This window comes from Panthera pardus, unplaced genomic scaffold (genome assembly GCF_024362965.1).
Source record: "Panthera pardus isolate Hobbes unplaced genomic scaffold, ASM2436296v1 HiC_scaffold_2, whole genome shotgun sequence".
Lineage (NCBI taxonomy): Eukaryota > Metazoa > Chordata > Mammalia > Carnivora > Felidae > Panthera > Panthera pardus.
Window position 1 is genome coordinate 81645027 of NW_026526765.1, and position 18513 is coordinate 81663539.

The 18513-nt window shown below is 33.9% G+C and overlaps 1 protein-coding gene across 6 annotated transcripts in view; it reads left to right on the top strand.

Annotated features, from left to right (window-relative positions):
- The window catches only part of SKIC3 (SKI3 subunit of superkiller complex), a 162649-nt gene that overhangs the window by 126022 nt on the left and 18114 nt on the right, over positions 1–18513 (top strand). For all 6 annotated transcript variants that reach the window (XM_019428820.2, XM_053907192.1, XM_019428818.2 and 3 more), the window contains 9 exons: positions 883–1007; positions 1806–1929; positions 3203–3424; positions 4262–4334; positions 7116–7169; positions 7355–7466; positions 11139–11267; positions 14752–14873; positions 16631–16789. In XM_019428820.2, the coding sequence (XP_019284365.2) occupies positions 883–1007; positions 1806–1929; positions 3203–3424; positions 4262–4334; positions 7116–7169; positions 7355–7466; positions 11139–11267; positions 14752–14873; positions 16631–16789 (1120 nt within the window). The remainder of the gene's footprint in view (positions 1–882; positions 1008–1805; positions 1930–3202; positions 3425–4261; positions 4335–7115; positions 7170–7354; positions 7467–11138; positions 11268–14751; positions 14874–16630; positions 16790–18513) is intronic.

Sequence of the window (18513 nt, forward strand, 5' to 3'; positions counted from 1 at the left end):
CCACCCAGGCGCCCTGGGTTTTTTTTTATTTTAAAAACCTTAAATTTTTTTGCTTTTTAAAATCTTTCACCTTTATGAGAACTAATTTTAGAACCAAAGATTGTATTTTTAGCTCCCACACACACTCCTCAAGATTAAAAGGATTTTCTAAAAAGATTTCCAATAACACATTAAAAATAGAAACAGCTTGTGATTATAGTGATGGATACCAAAAATAAGAATCTCAAAGCCACAGTGTATCATTTCCAGGTGATGGCAGCTACTCTTCATCTTTAAATAAGCAAAACAATTATTTTTTTGTTGTTAAAAAGTATTGTACTTTTATCATATGTAACAAGTTTTACTTTTCTTCCTATTAAATACAGAAAAGGTAATCTATAGTTTTATCTGTGGAATTTAGTGTATCTTTATACTTCCAAAAAAAGGATGTGCAGGTAAACACTTTACACAAAGGCTAGGTTTGATTTTGACTAGGTATTTTATGACTTTAGTTAAGCTTGTCAAAGATGCTCGGACAATACTCATAGGGTAATATTCAACCCACATATGTAGCTTAAAGAGTTCTGTATAGAAGTTAACTTCAAATTATTTTTTATAACTTGGGATTTTAGTTCAAGTTCGTTAATAAGAAAGACTCTGTAATTTAGCCAAACTAATCACTTTCACATGTAATTTAAAGGAAGCAAATTTTGAAGTTAAATTACCCCAGTGCATCTTATTTGAAATAAACAATACGCCTTTTATTTTATCTTTTCTATAGCCTTAACAGTGATAGATGAGGTAGGTGAAGGTATTAAAAGAACCTTAGTATCTCTCTGTATTTTTATGATGTAAACCAAAAAATTTTTTAATATTAAAAGTAAGTTATGTTTTGCTTCTTAGTTCCATTGGTGAATATGATAAAGCTATCCAGGCTTTTAAGTCAACACCTCTTGAAGAGTTAGAAGACATCATAGGTTTTGCATTGGCTTTATTTATGAAAGGTCTATATAAGGAAAGCAGCAAAGGTGAGTATGTTGCTTGATGCTAAAGGGCACATCTTACTTTTCTAGGGCTGAGTGGAATTTAATTACAACAAACTTACATATAGAAAGATGGAACATTGAAATGGGAACAGGACTTGCAATGTTTATTTAAATCTGACTAGTAACCAGGAATGACACTAGGTACTTTTTATCTGTTTCCTTATTTAATACATTATTTTGATGAATAGGCCTTATAGCAGTGTTATGAGCTGAGTATTTATCTTTATTATTTACGTGAGGAAACTGAGGCCAAAGATCACTTAAGGTAGAAATACGCGTTACCACCTGAAAGCAGGTCTTTGCTTAAGTGTAAATTTCTGATAAATGAAGACCTTAACCGTTGTTAGTAATAGTGTGTTTTATTTTCTCCAGAAATGCTCATTGAGTACATTCTCATGTATATATAAAGACCCAATCTATGTGTGTGCAGCTCATTTTAAGTATCTACAGCTTGATGGAGTTACTGGTATGCATGTGAGAATTTTCATGATATCTCAATGGCTACAAGTCTTCACATCTCTTAAAGACTTCCCTGTAAAGATAGAAGTTGGGGAATGTCCCACAATAATCCTAACGATATGCCCAGTATCACCTTGAGCCAGTTAAACCAAGTTAGATTATTATAAATGTTTGTTCTGTCCACTTGAAAATAAGGGAACAATAACATGTAATTATAGTTAGACCTTTAAAAAATAAGATTAGAAAGGGAGAAATTTCACTATTTGTCAATCAAAATTGTGTTTATATTGTTTTGTTTCTGTTTCCAACTCTGTGTAATAGCCTATGAGAGAGCCTTGTCTGTTGTTGAATCAGAGCAGGACAAAGCACATATCTTGACAGCTCTAGCAATAACAGAGTATAAACAAGGAAAAATGGATGTAGCCAAGACATTGCTATTTAAATGGTATGTATGGTTGACATCAACACTTCATGAGACCAGATACTTAAACATTGGATTAAAAATTGGAATAATGTAAAATGAGGCTTTTAATGTTGGATCTTTTTGGTGAACAAAAAAGATGGGACTGAACCAGTTGTGAACTGAAAATCATAGGTGGAGCTAGAGATCATGGCTTAATTCTTAGCTCTGGATCCATCCAGTCCTTCAAAAGCATCCTGTACTCTCTGTGTATTATTTTTTTGTTTAAAAGAGTAATCGAGGGGCTCCTGGGCCTCGGTTAAGCTTCCACTTCAACTCAGGCCATGATCTCACGCTTCGGGAGTTCGAGCCCCACCCACATCGGCCTCTCTGCTGACAGCTCAGAGCCTGGAGCCTGCTTCAGATTCTGTGTCTCCCTCTCTCTTGCCCCTCCCCCTCTCACACTCTTTCTCTCTCTCAAAAATGTTTATGTCTATAAAAAAAAAAAAAAGAGTAATTGATCACTTGATCTAATAAGATGTTAAATCTTTAATGAAGGCATTTCTAACTGGCTTTTTTTTGTTGGCCTCTTTGGTCCCCAAAGAGATTTCTTTCTCTTTCTTTTTCAAGTTAACCTGATAAAATAAAATTCATTTAAAATTAAAACTTAAAAAAAAAAAAATCATAGCAGGGGTGCCTGGGTGGCTCAGTTGGTTAAGTGTCTTAGCTCTTGATTTCAGCTCAGATTGTGATCTCATGATCATGAGTTCGAGCCCTGCATCAGGCTTCTGCTGAGTATGGAGCCTGCTTGGTATTCTCTCTCTCCCTCTGTCTTGCCTCGTCCGTGTTCACACTCTCTCTCCCTCTTTGTCTCAAAATAAATAAATATTTTAAAAAAGTAAATAATAAATAAAAATAGAAAAATTATATCAATATATTGTACCTATTTCTATATTTTTGGAATAAATTAATAAAATAACAGCCCATGGTATCTATGGTTATTTACATGGTTATATGGTTAATTATCTAAAACTTAAACCACAAAACGCTATTTGTACTTGTTTCTAAAACTTAAATATAATGAACAGAAAAGAAATTTGGCTGTTGCACTGTGGAAAGCTCTTGGTATTTTTAATGCTTTAGACATTCAGGGAAATTGCTGTCCCTAGAAGCCAAGGAATCTGTTTTATGTTTATCTTAAATTTGAACTTAGTTTGGTGAATCTTTAAGTAAATTGCTTTTTTACTAAATGTTAAATATGTTTTAATACTTAGAGACTAGTGTACTTTGGCTAATAGACAGTTAAAAATGTTTACAGCTCTATCTTAAAGGAACCAACCACAGAAAGCCTTCAAGCCTTGTGTGCTCTAGGATTGACAATGCAGGATCCTACACTGTCAAAAGCGGCACTTAATGAATTACTGAAGCACATCAAACAGAAAGACAGTCATTATCACAAGTGCCTTCTTTCTTCAGCAATTTATGCACTGCAAGGCCGCAGTGTGGCAGTGCAGAGACAAGCATCTAAAGCTGTTCACAGGTAAGTTCTGTGCTTGTGAACTTGGAATAACTATACTTGATGAGCTGATCTTTGACACTGGGAATATAAATATAAATGTAAAATCAGGTAAACATATGTATTTGGAAACCAGAACGTGGTTTTATGAAACTGCACTTAGGAGCAGTTACCTGTTAGTCAGGTAACTAACTATACACATTATTTCGTCTATAAATTTTTTTTTTTTAATTCAGTTGATAAGGAGATAAGAGAACAGAAATTTTGCACTTACTCAGGTTAAGTCCTGAACCTCATTTTAATACAGAAGCCCTTGTTTATTCTTTCATTTATTTATTTTTGCCCTTATTTATGCTTAAGCTTGTGGTATTGCCCATTTGTTATCTGATACTGCCCACTTTGATGGTCTTAGGAATTTTTTGGCCACTCAAACATTCATTAATGTCTTCAAAATTTAGAAAATAGAAAGCTGTTATTACTAGTAACAGTAGTTATTTGTTTTATTTTCGGTAGTAAAGTGTTGTAAATGTAGTTTGTTTTTCCTTCCACAATTTTCATCTCCTTGTGTTTTCCTTGAACACAACATATTAAATTTCCTTAGCTTTTCTTAATCTCATGGCTTTGTAATCATCGTATTACTGATTTTTCCCTCTTATTTTCATAAGGACTCTTGATGTAATATAGGAGATATGTTTTCTAAAAATTAAGGCGCTTTCATTCACACAGACAATTAATATGAACTTGTTTTAGAGGTCGACAAGATTTTGAACTTAGGTACTAAGTAAAATGTTGGTTACTTTTACTTTTTGTGGTTAAAGTGTCTCCCATCTCTAAGCCTTCTGCTTTTGATTATCCCTGTAGTAACCCAGCTGATCCTGCTCTTTGGTCTCTGTTGTCCCGAGTAGTTGCTCAGTATACTCACCGAAGTGCAAAGGTGAGTAATGTTCTAAATTCTGGCAAAAAGATAAAATAATTTGCGATGTAGTGAATAATATAATTTTTTAAAGTATTAGCATTATCATTCTGGGAAACAACGAATACAGCCAGATTTTCCATTAGTCATTCAACAAGCAGTACACTGAGTTTTTTTCATGCACTATTGTACTAGTTCTGGCAGGCATTATGAAAGATACAAAGAAGTAGGTGGACTTTTTAATACCTACAAACTATGTTAATGGCTATGTAGTTAGGTTATGTTTATAATGTTGCTATTTAGGGAGAATTAACTATTGTGTTTCTGAATCCCAGAAGATGGTTTTATCTAAAAGTTCCTTAAAGATAAGAAATTAAGAATGAGAGGGGCGACTGGGTGACTCAGTTGGTTAAGCGTCTGACTTCGGCTTGGGTCATGGCCTCCCGGTTCATGGGTTCATGCCCTGCGTTGGGGTCTGCGCTGGCACCGTGGAGCCTGCTTCTAATCCTCTGTATCCCTCTCTCTCTGCCCCTCCCCTGCTCACACTTGCTCTCTCTCTCTCAAAAATAAATAAACATTAAAAAAAAGACCTAAAAGGGGCGCCTGGGTGGCTCAGTCGGTTAAGCGTCCGACTTCAGCTCAGGTCACGATCTCATGGTCTGCGAGTTTGAGCCCTGCATCGGGCTCTGGGCTGATGGCTCAGAGCCTGGATCCTGCTTCCGATTCTGTGTTTCCCTCTCTCTCTGCCCCTCCCCCGTTCATGCTGTGTCTCTCTGTTTCAAAAATAAATAAATGTTAAAAAAAATTAAAAAAAAAAAAAAGACCTAAAAAAAAGAAATTAAGAGCTGGAACATTGGTAATGTCTAAAATCTAAAAATGTGAATCACAACATGAAGTTATTCTTTTTTTTTTTTTTTAATTTAAGTTTATTTATTTTGAGAGAGAGAGAGAGAGAGAGAGAGAGAGAGAACATGTGAGTCAGGGAGGGACAGAGAGAGGGGGAGAGAGAATCCCATGCAGGCTCTATGCTGTCACAGGGCTCAAACTCATGAACTGTGAGATCATGACCTGAGCTGAAACAAAGAGTTGAATGTTTAACCAACTGAACTACCCAGGCACCCCAAAGTCATTGATGTTCTATGAAAGGAATTATATATTATATTTTAGTTCATAATAACCAGATATTTTTAGGAGTCTATAAACTATTTTGTTAACTTCTGTGGTTACTAAGCCCTTTCAGAGTTACTTAACTGGTTGGTAAACATAATGGTAGTAGCTAATATATTTTGAACCTTATTACATCTAATAATTCCACTGTCTGGAGTGTGTGGGGGTCTGCTTTTATTTTTTATTCCTACTGGTTTTCACACATGGTAGTACAAAGAACCTAGAACATCATCATTATTACTAGAATAAAGTACTTATTATGTGCCAATTACTGTATATATTTTGTCCTTTAATCCCAACAATCATATGAAGTAGCTCCAATTAATGTCCATTTTATAGAGGACACATGAGATGTAGATATTAAATAACTTGTGCAAAATCACAGTCTTTGTGGTGATGGATCATCCCAGATCTAACTCCTGAATCCTCCTTCTACTTTCTGTGTTTCTTTTTTTCTTTTTAATTTCCTTTTTAAATTTTTTATTTATTTTGAGAGAGATAAAGAGAGCAAATGGAGGAAAGGCACAGAGAGAGGGAGACAGAATACCAAGCAGGCTTCATGCTGTTAGCGCAGAGCCCAACGTGGGACTCAAACTGACAAACTGTGAGATTATGACCTGAGAGCCAAAATCAAGAGTTGGACGCCCAACTGACTGAGCCACCCAGGCACCCCTGTGTTGTTTTCTTTTTTTTTTTTCCTCTTTTATTTTTTTTACATTTATTCATTTTTGAGAGACAGAGAGGCAGAGCAGAAGCGGGGCAGGGGCAGAGAGAGAGGAAGACACAGAATCTGAAGCAGCTCCAGGCTCCGAGCTGTCAGCACAGAAGCCGACGCAGGGCTCAAACTCAGAAACTGAGATCATGACCTAAGCTGAAGTAGGATGCACAACCGACTGAACCACCCAGGCACCCCTGTTTTCTTTTTAATCCATCTTCTATTTGTTTTATGTTGACATATTTTTTAAAGTTTGTTTTTAGTGTTCTTTATGTGGTAAATGTGATGTGCAAAACATTTCTGATACTCCAATTCCAGTATAAAATGAAGAGAACAGTATACTTCTGAAATAAAATAAAATCATTCTTATAATTCACTTTTTTTTTTCCAGGTAAAATGTCTGGTTGAATTTTTAAAAATTAAGGATTTCAAATTGACTTTACAAAAACTATGATATATATATTTTTCTCATTTTTAGTATTGAGTTGATTATTGAATCAGTGATTAGTTTCAGGCTCTCTGAACTTTGGCTATTCATTTTACTAGGGACTACAGAAATTTTTAAAATACTAATATTTCCGTGGAGTAAAACCATGTTAATCTTAAAATCACTTTTGAGATTCTATGTCTCTTTCAATCTAATCACAATTGTTAGAAAACACGTACTTGTGGTTAGTATAAAATTATGTAACTTTTAGTATTTTAAAAGAGCAGAGTTGAGATCATCCTAGTAGAAAAGATTTTCTTTCATAAAAATACTTAACTTGTCTCTTAATGCAGTAATAAATTGATACTTCTGGAGTTTGGAAGTTGTAAATATGATAAAACTGAACTTTTCAAATGATTTAATGGAAAGAATTTATCAGTCTTAATTTTTACTACTTGTGAAAGTTTATCTAAATAATTATTTTCTATTATAGGGAGGTGCTGTTGCAGGAAATGTGGCTCATATTTTGGACTCAAATCATGGAAAGGTTAGTTTTCCCCAGTACAAAGGAAATGTCCTACTTATTAAATAATATTATTGGTAAACAATAACAATTTTTCTCCCTAAGTTTAAGAGGTTACATTGTACCCAATAGAGGCCTGCTTTTAGCCAGTTTGAAAGTCACTGAGCTATAAAGATAATTTGTTAACCCTCTTCTTTTCTCTTATGCAGAAGGCGTTACTGTATACTGCGGTAAATCAGTTAGCTATGGGAAGCAGTTCAGCAGAAGCTGAAAAAAATATTGCACTAAAGACCATTCAGAAAGCAGCTCTTCTTTCTCCAGGTGAATATAATATAATCCATTTCATTAATTCAAATTTTGTTGGTCTTGCATTTGTGGCTTATGGGTACAAAGTTTGTATTTTCATGAAATAAAAGGGAATTTTAAGAAAATAAGGTTTTGCATATTATTTGATTATCTACATTTGGCTGTTGATAATTAAGTGGTAATAAATTCTTGAAACAGGCTGAATGGAATATCTGCATAAGGATACTTTATTATCCTTGATTGAAAATCTGAATTCTGTATTTTCATGGAATAGTTTTATTTCTGTTTTGCATCTGTCTGGTTTAATGAGGTTTACCTATAGCTGCTAAATTATTTAATGAACATGTTTAGTCATTTTAATTATCTTTATGGGTAGTTAGCTCCTTGAGGAGTGGAGGTGTGTTCTGTGGTAATGTTGGAATGCCAAGGTGATGGCCTCACCTGAGCAGCTCTTTTTGTGTCATGTGTATACCATTGATCACACTGAGGGAGTATATACGACTGCATCAGCATACTTGCATTATCACTGCTGGAGAAATGCCCCAGAGCACTGGAATACCTGTGGGCTTATGAAGCGTATTTTTACTAATATTATTTTTAATATGACATGTAGCATTAAATAATTTATTCCCGCAGAGCACTTCAAACATTTGTTAGATCGGAATAGTTTTGCTTTTGGCTGGGGAGTGTTAGGAAACAAATTGTACAAAATAAGTCCAATGTTGTCTTCACGATAAATTATAAAGATCCTAACTAAATGGCTAAATATCTAGTAATTCAGAGATTATTTTATAAAACAAGTAAACAGACCAATATCTTATTGCTTATTCCTTGTTTCATTTATGTAATAGAACAAAAAGAGACCCTAAACATTTCAATTTGTTTTTGTTGTACATTGGATAAGTTTTTGATTTTTAGAGGTGTTTTCATGGAAGTATTGGATTAAAAAAAAAAAAAAAAGGCAGGGGGTGCCTGGTGACTCAGTTAGTTAAGCATCTAACTCTGGATTTTGGCTCAGGTCATGATCTCAGCATTCATGAGTTTGAGCCCTGTGTGAGGCTCTGTGCTAACAGTGTGGAGCCTCGTTGGGATTCTCTCTCTCCTCTTGTCTTTCTGCCCCTCTCCTGCTTGCGTTTTCTTTTTCTCTCTCTTTCAAAGTCAATAAATTAAAAAAAAAAATTGGATATAATTACTCTCAAGGATTTTTACTGTGAATCTAGTATGATAAAAGATCTGTTAGGTTTTGATTGTATGAGGGGCATTAAATGTTAAAAAGGTGACGTTGCCCACATAAGGTCTTCTGTAATGATCTTACTTTCCCATACTCAAAGATGCTTAAAACAGAGCCTGAGTGATGAAGATGAATGCCTGTCTGAGACTTGGTTTTGGAGTCCAATAAAAGTAAATGTAATTGTAGTTATGGGTAGTAGCATATACCTAGTCCTTGTAGTTGAATAAAGTATAGTTTTGACAGATGGTATTCAAAGGAATCTTTTTAGAAATTTAAATATAATTCCAAGAATTTAGAATCAAATTTTTAAAAATCCAATTTCTGCTAGATTATTGCTTCTGTGATATTAAAAGATATTTTTAGCAAACTATATTTAAAAAATTTGAGGCGCCTGGGAGGCTCAGTTGGTTAAGTGCCGACTTTGGCTCAAGTGATGATCTCATGGTTCATGGGTTCAAGCCCTGCATTGGGCTCTCTGCTGACAGGTCAGAGCCTGGAGACTGCTTCAGATTCTGTGTCTCCCTATCTCTCTGCCCCTCCCCCTTCTCGTGCTCTGTCTTCTCTCTCAAAAATAAATAAACATTAAAAAAATTAAAAAATTGAGGTTTGTAATAAATATATTTTATGCTATCACTTTATTTCATAGGGAATTTGAAGTTGCTGAATAGTCTGGAAGACTAAATGAAAACAGCAGTTCTTTTGAAATGTGACAGAAGAAATTGCTGCCAACTAATGTCCATCTCCTCCCTCCTGTAATCTAAACTATAGAATACCCTAAGATCTCTAAGGGACTTCTTCACTTAATCTTAGAAATATGTCAATGTTCAGAAATTATTAACTAACTGGAATTTAAATAAAAATTTGAAACTACAAAAAAAAAAAAAATCAGAAATTGAGTCTACCTCAGTTGGAACTTTAGATTTTAGACCTGATGACACCCGAGCCATCATCCAGTTCATTTGTTTTATAGAAAAATGAGTCCTGAAGGGAAAGCTGGCAGAGTTAATTAATGTCATTGTTAGACCTAAAACCCAGATCTAAGAGTCATGTGCCTTTCATTATACATTAATCAGATCCCATAAGTTCTAAGGGATGGTTCCCATTTCCTTATTCTAGAATTTGATTATATCTTTTGTTATTTAAAATAAAGTAGTCATTATTTCAGGCAGGAATTATTTTATAATATGGTGGTATGCATTTAATTTTTTTGTAAAAATTTTTTATGTGCCTAAGATTTCTAATGATTCTTATACTATTATAGCAGTAATACTGATCCTCTATAAATGAAGTAGAGAAACATTTCAGACATTTGATAGGGGATATATATTAGATGGAGCAGTTAGATACAAAATATAAAATTGAAGCTAAAATTTTTGTTTAAATGACACTCTTTTTAGCTAGCACCCCTTGTGGGATTAAAAAAAAAATTTTTTTTTTAACCGTAGAGGGACTAACATACAGGCCATGCAAATATTAACCTGCAAAATATGACTTCTAAAATAAAAAGCAAAAAATAAAAACTCTTCTAAAGTTCCAAGTTCTTTTTCACCTTGTCTTCACAACTGCCTTTCTTAAAAAGAGGCATCTGTCTGCATAATCTCTATTATTACCACCTCAGTCTCAGTCCACTGCTTCCCCCTCTCCCCAGAAGAAGCTATCATGGTGTGAAGGAAGGAAGGAAAGATCAAATCGATGAAGGGATATATAATCATAGAATTCCTTCATTTGGAATGATAAAATGGCTTTCACAATTGGCTGTTAGAACATATGTAAATGGAGTTATCTTGAGCTTTTCCTTTGACTCAGACTTTTCTTAAAAACTGAGAAAGAGTGTTATCTTGCTTTTCCTATGATTGAACCTTTAATACAGAGATTGAATGATAAACATAAATGTCTCTTTGAGACTTGTCCTTGGTGTCCAATGAAAGTGAATATAATTGACTTTTCTTTTTTTGTTGTTGGTTTCAGTAGTAGAATTTAGTGAATCATCACTTACATGTAACCCAACAGTGCTCATCACAAGTGCCCTCCTTAATGCCCATCACCCGTTTAGCCCATTCCCCCACCCACCTCCCCTCCAGTAACCCTTTTATTTTCTCTATAGTTGAGTCTCTTATGGTTTACCTCCCTCTCTGTTTTTATCTTATTCTTCTTTTCCACAATAGAACAGTACTCTAGGCAGCTGAGCTAATCAGCCATGGAAGAGCTTAAGGATATTTCTCATCCTTTGCTGTATTTTGAAAAAAAAAAGCAAATCTTGAAGAATGAATGTAGTAATATGTCTTCTGAAAAGAAGTATAGTTTTCCTTTAAGAAAATGATTTTTTTTCTAGAGATATAATTTATTTTATTTTCAGTTTAATTTTTTGGTATTTATAAACTCCTACTCTCATTTTTGGTAGCTTTTCAGCAATATGTTGATATTAACAAGCCTTCTAACATATTTCCTGTGTTTAGGTGACCCTGCCGTCTGGGCTGGGCTAATGGCAGCCTGTCATGCTGAAGATAAACTGGCTCTAGTGGACAACACTGAGCCGAAGAGAATGGATTTGTACTTGGCCCTGTTATCTGCTGTTTCTGCTTCAAGTAAGCTTAAACAACCATTTCATACATGATGAATTCAGGGCAAAGTACTCAGAAGGATATTGACAAAAGGTAGTGGGCACACTTAGCGCTACACTAAAGGCTATTATGTTCTCATCAGACAAAGCTTAAAAACAAGCCTTGAAAAGATGAAATCATTTTCAAGGGGCTTAACTTCCTACAGAACAAAGCCCAAGAACATTACAGAAATACAAAAATGTTCAGCCTTCAACAAGGTAAAATTAACAATGTCTGGTGTCCAGTTAAAAACAGAATAGGCATGCAAAGAGGTAGAAAAATACCACCCATAGTGAGATAAATCACTCAATAGAAACAGATCCACAGGTGACATGATAGAAGTCTCTTTAAAACGTAATTGTTCAAAGCACACATTACAACAATAGCCCAAAGGATAAAAGGGGAAAATGGAAGTATTCTGTTATAAAATTACATTGTAAGTGAAGTGGTATAATATTACTTAAAGGTGGACTGTGACAGGTTAAAGATGAATACTTTAAAATTTAAAGTAGATACTAAATAGAGTTATAGTTAATAAGCCACCAAAGTAGATAAAATGAAATCATAAAAAATAATCCAAAGAAGAGGAAAAGAGAACAAAGACCAGATAAGACAAATAGAAAACAACACATTAGTTAAACCCAACCATATCAGTAGTCAAGTTAAATACCCTAATTAAAAGGCAGAGATTGTCAGATTGATAAAAAAGCAAGAGCCAACTATATACTGCCTACAAGAAGAATAGATAAAATATAAATTTATATTTAAACATAAAGATGAAAATAGCCTAAAAAGTGAAAGGATGAAAAAAGATATTCCATGTCAACACTAATCAAAAACAGGTGAGGGGCACCTGGGTGGCTGAGTCAGTTAAGCATCTGACTTTAGCTCAGGTTATTATCTCACAGTTCTGGAGTTCAAGCCCTGCATTGGGCTCTGTGCTGACAGCTCAGAACCTGGAGCCTGCTTTGGATGCTATGTCTGCTTCTCTCTCTGCCCCTCTCCCACTCATGTGCGCTCTCTCTCTCTCTCTCTCTCTCTCTCTCTCTCAAAAAAGAATAAACATTAAAAAAAAAAAAGAAAGTTGAAATGGCACTGCTAATTTCAGGCAAATTAGATTTCAGAGCAAGGGATATTGCCAATGATACAGAAGGCCATTTCATAATGGAATCATTTCATCAAGAGAACATAACAAGTCTAAGCATTTAAGCACTAAGTAGCAGAGCTTCAAAGTACAAAAAATCTGCATTATATTTCACAATAAGATGGGTAGAAAAAATTAAAACTTACGGAAAAATGTACAAAGCAAAAACTTACAGAACTGAAAGGGATAGACAAATCCACAATTATAACTAGAGATTTAGTAATCTTTTGATAATTGACAGAACAATTGGACAAAAAAAATCTGTAAAGATATAATAAAGACTTGAACAACACTGTCAACTAACTTGACCTAATTGGCCTTTGTGGAATACTCGAATAACAGCAGAAGGCCTATTGTCAAATGCATGCAGAGCATTTACCCAAATCTTAAATGGGCCATGAAACAGGTCTAAATAAATTTAAAGGGCTTCAAATCATGTATAAAGCATATTGTCTTAATACAATGGAATTAAATTAAAAACAAGTAACAGAAAAATATCTGGAAAATTCTCAAATATTTAGAAACTAAATAAATACTTTTAAGTAATCCAGTTCAAAGAATAAGCTAGAAGGGAAGTGAGAAAATATTTTGAACTGAGTGAAAAGGGAAAAACAGCCTTTCAAAGTATTAAAAGCACTGCTTACAGAGAAATGTGTAGCATCAAATGTCTATATTAAAGCCTTCAAATCAGTGATCTCATCTTCTCCTTAAGAACTAGAAAATGGAAGATGAAATTATACCCAAAGTAAGCAGAAGAAAAGAAGTAATAAATAGTAGCGATCAGTGAAATAGAAAATTAACAAAAGGGGCGCCTGGGTGGCTTGGTCGGTTAAGCGTCTGACTTCGGCTCAGGTCATGATCTCACGGTCCGTGAGTTCGAGCCCCGCGTCGGGCTCTGTGCTGACGGCTCAGAGCCTGGAGCCTGTTTCAGATTCTGTGTCTCCCTCTCTCTCTGTACCTCCCTTGTTCATGCTCTGTCTCTCTCTGTCTCAAAAATAAATAAACGTTAAAAAAAAAAAATTTAAAAAAAAAAATAATAAAATAAATAAATAAATAAATAAATAAATAAGAAAATTAACAAAAGTGAAAACTTGTTCTTTGAGAAGATCAATAGAATTAATAAACCTCTAGCCAGACATCAGGGATAAAAAACAGTACCCCTGTCAGAAATGAAAGAGGGTACATCACTATAGCTATTTAAAGGCTAATAGGATCTTATGAACAAGTTTACACCATTAAATTTGGCAACTTAGAAATGGACAAATTCTTTGAAAGACACAAAACTCACTTCGGAAGAAATAAATAAACTGAATAGCTTTATATCTATTAAAGATACTGAATTTATAGTTCTAAATCTCCCCACAAAGAAAACTCCAGGACCCAATGTCTTCACTGATGAATTCTACCAACCATTTAAGGAAGAAATAATGCCAGTTCTATACAAATCCTTCCAAGTAATTTAAAACTTTGGTAACTTTTTTCTATATGGCCAACATTACCCTGACACCAAAACCAGGCAAAGACTTCAATAAGGATACTGCAGAACTACGGTGCAAAAATTCATAACACACTGTATCAATTCAAATGCAACAACACATAGAAAAGATGATACATCATGATCACCTGGGGTTTATCTTGGGAACGCAAAGTCACTTTAACATTTGAAAATGCATGTAATTTACCATGTTAACAGTTGTGAACGTGCCAGACAAAGGGGTCTATACTTTATGATTCTATTTGTATGAAAGTTTAGAAGATGCAGACTGATCTATTGTGACTGAAAAGAATTAGCGGTTGCCTGGGGACAGAGGGTGAGAGGAGAGGTAGGTAGGGGAACAGAAGTGATTACAGAGGAGTAGGAAGAAACTTTTCATGATGGTGACTATGTTCATTATCTTGATTTTAGTGATGGTTCATGGATAGACGCCCATGTCAAAAGTCTTCAGAATGTACTGTTTGAATACATACATTTGTGTAATTTACCATACATCAATTATATCACGATAAATATTTAATTTTTTACAGTGAATTATTTTTAATTTTGCTGTAGATAGTGTTTTTTGTTTGTTTTGTTTTGTTTTGTTTTTATGTAAGTCACAAGGCTATAAAGTTTTAAGTTACTCAGCCACAAACATTCCTACCATGAAACTCTTCAGAAACCTGTCACGTGTCAGGATAGTTTATGGTATTTCGGTAGTACATGTAAGTTTAAAAAATTATAGATGCATGGTAAGTCTAATTGTAATACTTCTTAGCAACTAATTACTCCTTTGGGAAAATGTTATAAATCGCAGAGCAAAGTAACACTGACATTTTTGTTCACAGTTAGAGACAAAGAATTCCTTGAAAATTATAACCAATCTCTTGAAAAGTGGTCTCTCTCCCAAGCTGTCACTGGTCTAATAGACACAGGAAGACTAGCTGAAGCTGAAGGCCTCTGCACAAAGGTATTGTTATTATTATGAAATTGAGCATTGAGATTTGTGGATTCTTATCCTACTTGGAAAATGACATTAAAAATAGAGTGCACATTATTTAAAAGGCATATGGTGATGGTGTGATGATAGTAATGATTATAATTACCCAACATTTATTGCGTACTTACTATAAGCTGGTCAGTACATTTAGCAGTTTGTATTTGAACTTCACAACGATGTATGACATGGATGTTTATTATTATCTCCTTTTTATAAATGAGTAAACTAAAGCTTAGAGAGGGTAAGCGATTTACACAAGAGTTTGCAGCTAGAAATTGATTGAGTTGCCATTTGAACTCACATTTGTTTGATTCTAGGACTCAAGGACTTAACAGGTCTTTGGGAAGGCAGTACCATTATGGAAGCAGTATTTTCCTTTGATTTCTGGTTACTGCCTTCAGAATGCTATATTTTCCAGCATCTCTGTATTTTTCCAAAGTTCTGAACCACATAGAATGACTATGAGGATTAAGTGGGTGATTGGAGCTACTCATTAGTCACCTTTTATAAACCTGGATTGTGGGCTCTGTGAGTAAATCCTTAGCACCTTGCCAGCACATAGTAGGGGTTCAATAAATTTCTATTGAATGAATGAATCCATTTCATAAAGCTATTTAGAAATAATTTAATGGATAAGGACAGTTTTAAACATCTTATCCTGACGTTTTCCTGAAAACATCTTTTTTTGTAATTGCTTACCAGGAAGATTTTATTTTCTTTAGAAATGTGTTTTGTTTTGTTTTTGTTTTTGAAAGAAAGATCAATATAAATTTTACAGAGAAGGAAGAATGGATCTTTGAAGATCCCTTTGGTGTTTTAATTCTCCGAAAAAGCAGAGTAATAAATTTTCTCTTTTATTTAAGAAATTTCATCTATATTCAGGACAGATTAGTATTATGCAGTGAGTGTTTAACAAGCAACTGACAGTTGGTATGTTCTGTTTGACAGAATAAGGGATACTTTTATGATTTTTTTCTTGTCATTCTTTTGTTCCAATCTCTTACTTAGAAGAAAGCAATCACATACATTTAAGACTATAACTTAATTAATAAGAAATAGAGAAGCATGAGATTGAAGAACAAGCAATAAAGAAATGTTTAAAACAATAGTGGAAGGCTTGTTTAGAGAACTTTCTTTAACTTCTCCCCCGTACAGATATATATAGGAAAGGAGTTGCATATACATGTATATAATTATGTATGTGTGTGTTTTCATGTACTAATAATGGCTTAGGGAAATGGATAAATGGGTCATTTTTCTTACAATGTGTAGGAAGTCTTTGCCTAGAGAAGGACATCCAGTGAATATCTTTGTGAAGAGGTTGAAAAAGGAAAACATTTATAGCTCTTTTCTTCTTACATGGTCTAGTTTCTTCCAATAAGGCATTGTTTTAGCCTTCACTGTTAATATTATGTTTTCTTGGTTCAGCTATTTACATTCAGAACCTAAGTTTTTCAGGATATCACTTGAGAATAAAACAAGTCAAAGGGAAACTAAATCTTAAATAAATGACTTATAAACTACAATTATAGCATTACCAATTTCAAAGTTTATTTAAATGTGGAGTTTTATATGTTCATCGTTCTATTTATTTTACTTTTGCAGTTATTTTTTTAATAAGAAAAAGGTTAAATTCAGATTTTTTCCCAACATTAAGAATAGCTTAATTGCTGTTTTAACATTCAAGAATCTGTGTGATATATTTGTATTTGGGGTTTAATTTTTAGAATTTAAAAAGTAACCCTGATCAGCCAGCTGTTATCTTACTTTTGAGACAAGTTCAGTGTAAACCACTCCTGGATTCACAAAACCCTCTCCCAGATGCTGTACTTGAAGAGCTGCAGAAAACAGTCATGTCCAATTCAACTTCTGTTCCAGCGTGGCAGGTAAATTCTCTCCATTCTTACAATGAGTCCTGAATTAGGATACTTCGTGATACTAGATGAGGTTAGGCGGTATGCTCCATTTTGTTTATCTTGCCTTTAAAAGTCACCATATATGTTTCGTTTTCAATAACTGAAGCATGCTGTATTGGGATTAAGGAGACTAAGCAAGTTTAATACTAATTTAGGATCTGCAGCTACACTGCTTCAAAGGTTTTTAAATTGTCGATTATGAATTTCCTCAATTTAAAACAATGTTGAAAATACTGCCTTTTACATAGGATTGATGTAACACACTAAAGAAGTGTTTCAAACATTTTGTCATAATGGTGCTAACTCCACCTTTAGGGAGGATGTATGTGTTTTTTTTCTAGCTACCTTATAGGTAACCCATATCCAGGATTTTAATGGGTGTTTAGTGCCTTTTGAAGTAGTTATGGATGCTTGAATGAACAGACTATCCTTTTAGCTGGCTCTGGTTATCTACAGTGACAAACACATAATTATCACTATATACTTTATTCTTATCGATATTAAAACACAAGAAAACATGTAATTACTTTATTCAGTGTATTATAGTTTCCTCTCTGCTCCAGAGAAAGTATCAAAGGGGCTTTTTGATACCGATTTTATAGAAGCTTATTTTTTACTGTAATTTCTTGCTCATTTTGATGTTTCATTATAACACCTTTTTGATGTCCCTGCTTAAAAAGATTATCCTGTGGCATACAGTAGTTGGACTATGCAAGCTAAGCCTACTTTTTATTCTAATTATTGGAGAAAGGTGGTGCTTTTTTCCCCTCTTCTAAAGTTTGCCATATGAGAATTAAGATACTTTAATTCTAAGGTCAGATGGATAGTAATGATTTCATATTCTTCATCAAGACTTCATATGCTCGTCAAACTAAAAAGGAAAAATTAAAAGATAAATTACATAGTATGTAGAGTCTTACGAGATAGAGTGTGTCTTCTTTTATGATATAATTCACAAAGAATAGAGTATGAAAATCTTATAAGTACCATTCATTACATTTTTACTTACCTATATACCTATTTAGCCACCACCTATACCATGATACAGAATATTGTCAATAACCTGGTTGCCTCCCTCCTGCCTCTCTCTTTGATTTCCCCCACCTCAAATAAAAAGGAGAACCACTATTCTGACTTCTGTCACTTCTCTCTAGTCTTTCTGCTTTTTGAACATCACATAAACAGACTCTTGTTTTGTGTGTGGTTACTTTCATTCAGCATCAAGTCTTTGGGACTCATTTAGTTGTTTCACGTAGCTGTAGTTTTTTTCCGTTTCATCTTATGAATATATTATAAAATGTATCTCTTTTAAAGTTGATGGACATTTGGATTATTAACAGGTTTTGGCTATCATGGTTAATGCTGCTATGTCCATCCTTAGATATGTCTTTTGGTGGGTGATAAGGGATATGTATGTTTACTCTAGTAGATCCTATCAAACAGTTTTCTAAACCACTAACAAATTTTGAGCATTCCAATTGCTGGTATTGCTAGACATGGTTATTATTTCCCCTTTTCAGTAGATAAGTAGATAATAGTATCTTGTGATAGTTTTAACTTGACTTTACCTGAATCATGATGTTGAGCCACTTTTCATAAACTTAATGAACCTTTGGATATCCTCTTTATAAAATGCCTTTTTTTTTTTTTTTTTTTTTTTTTTTTAGTTTTTCGTGGACTGTTTTTTAATTGAT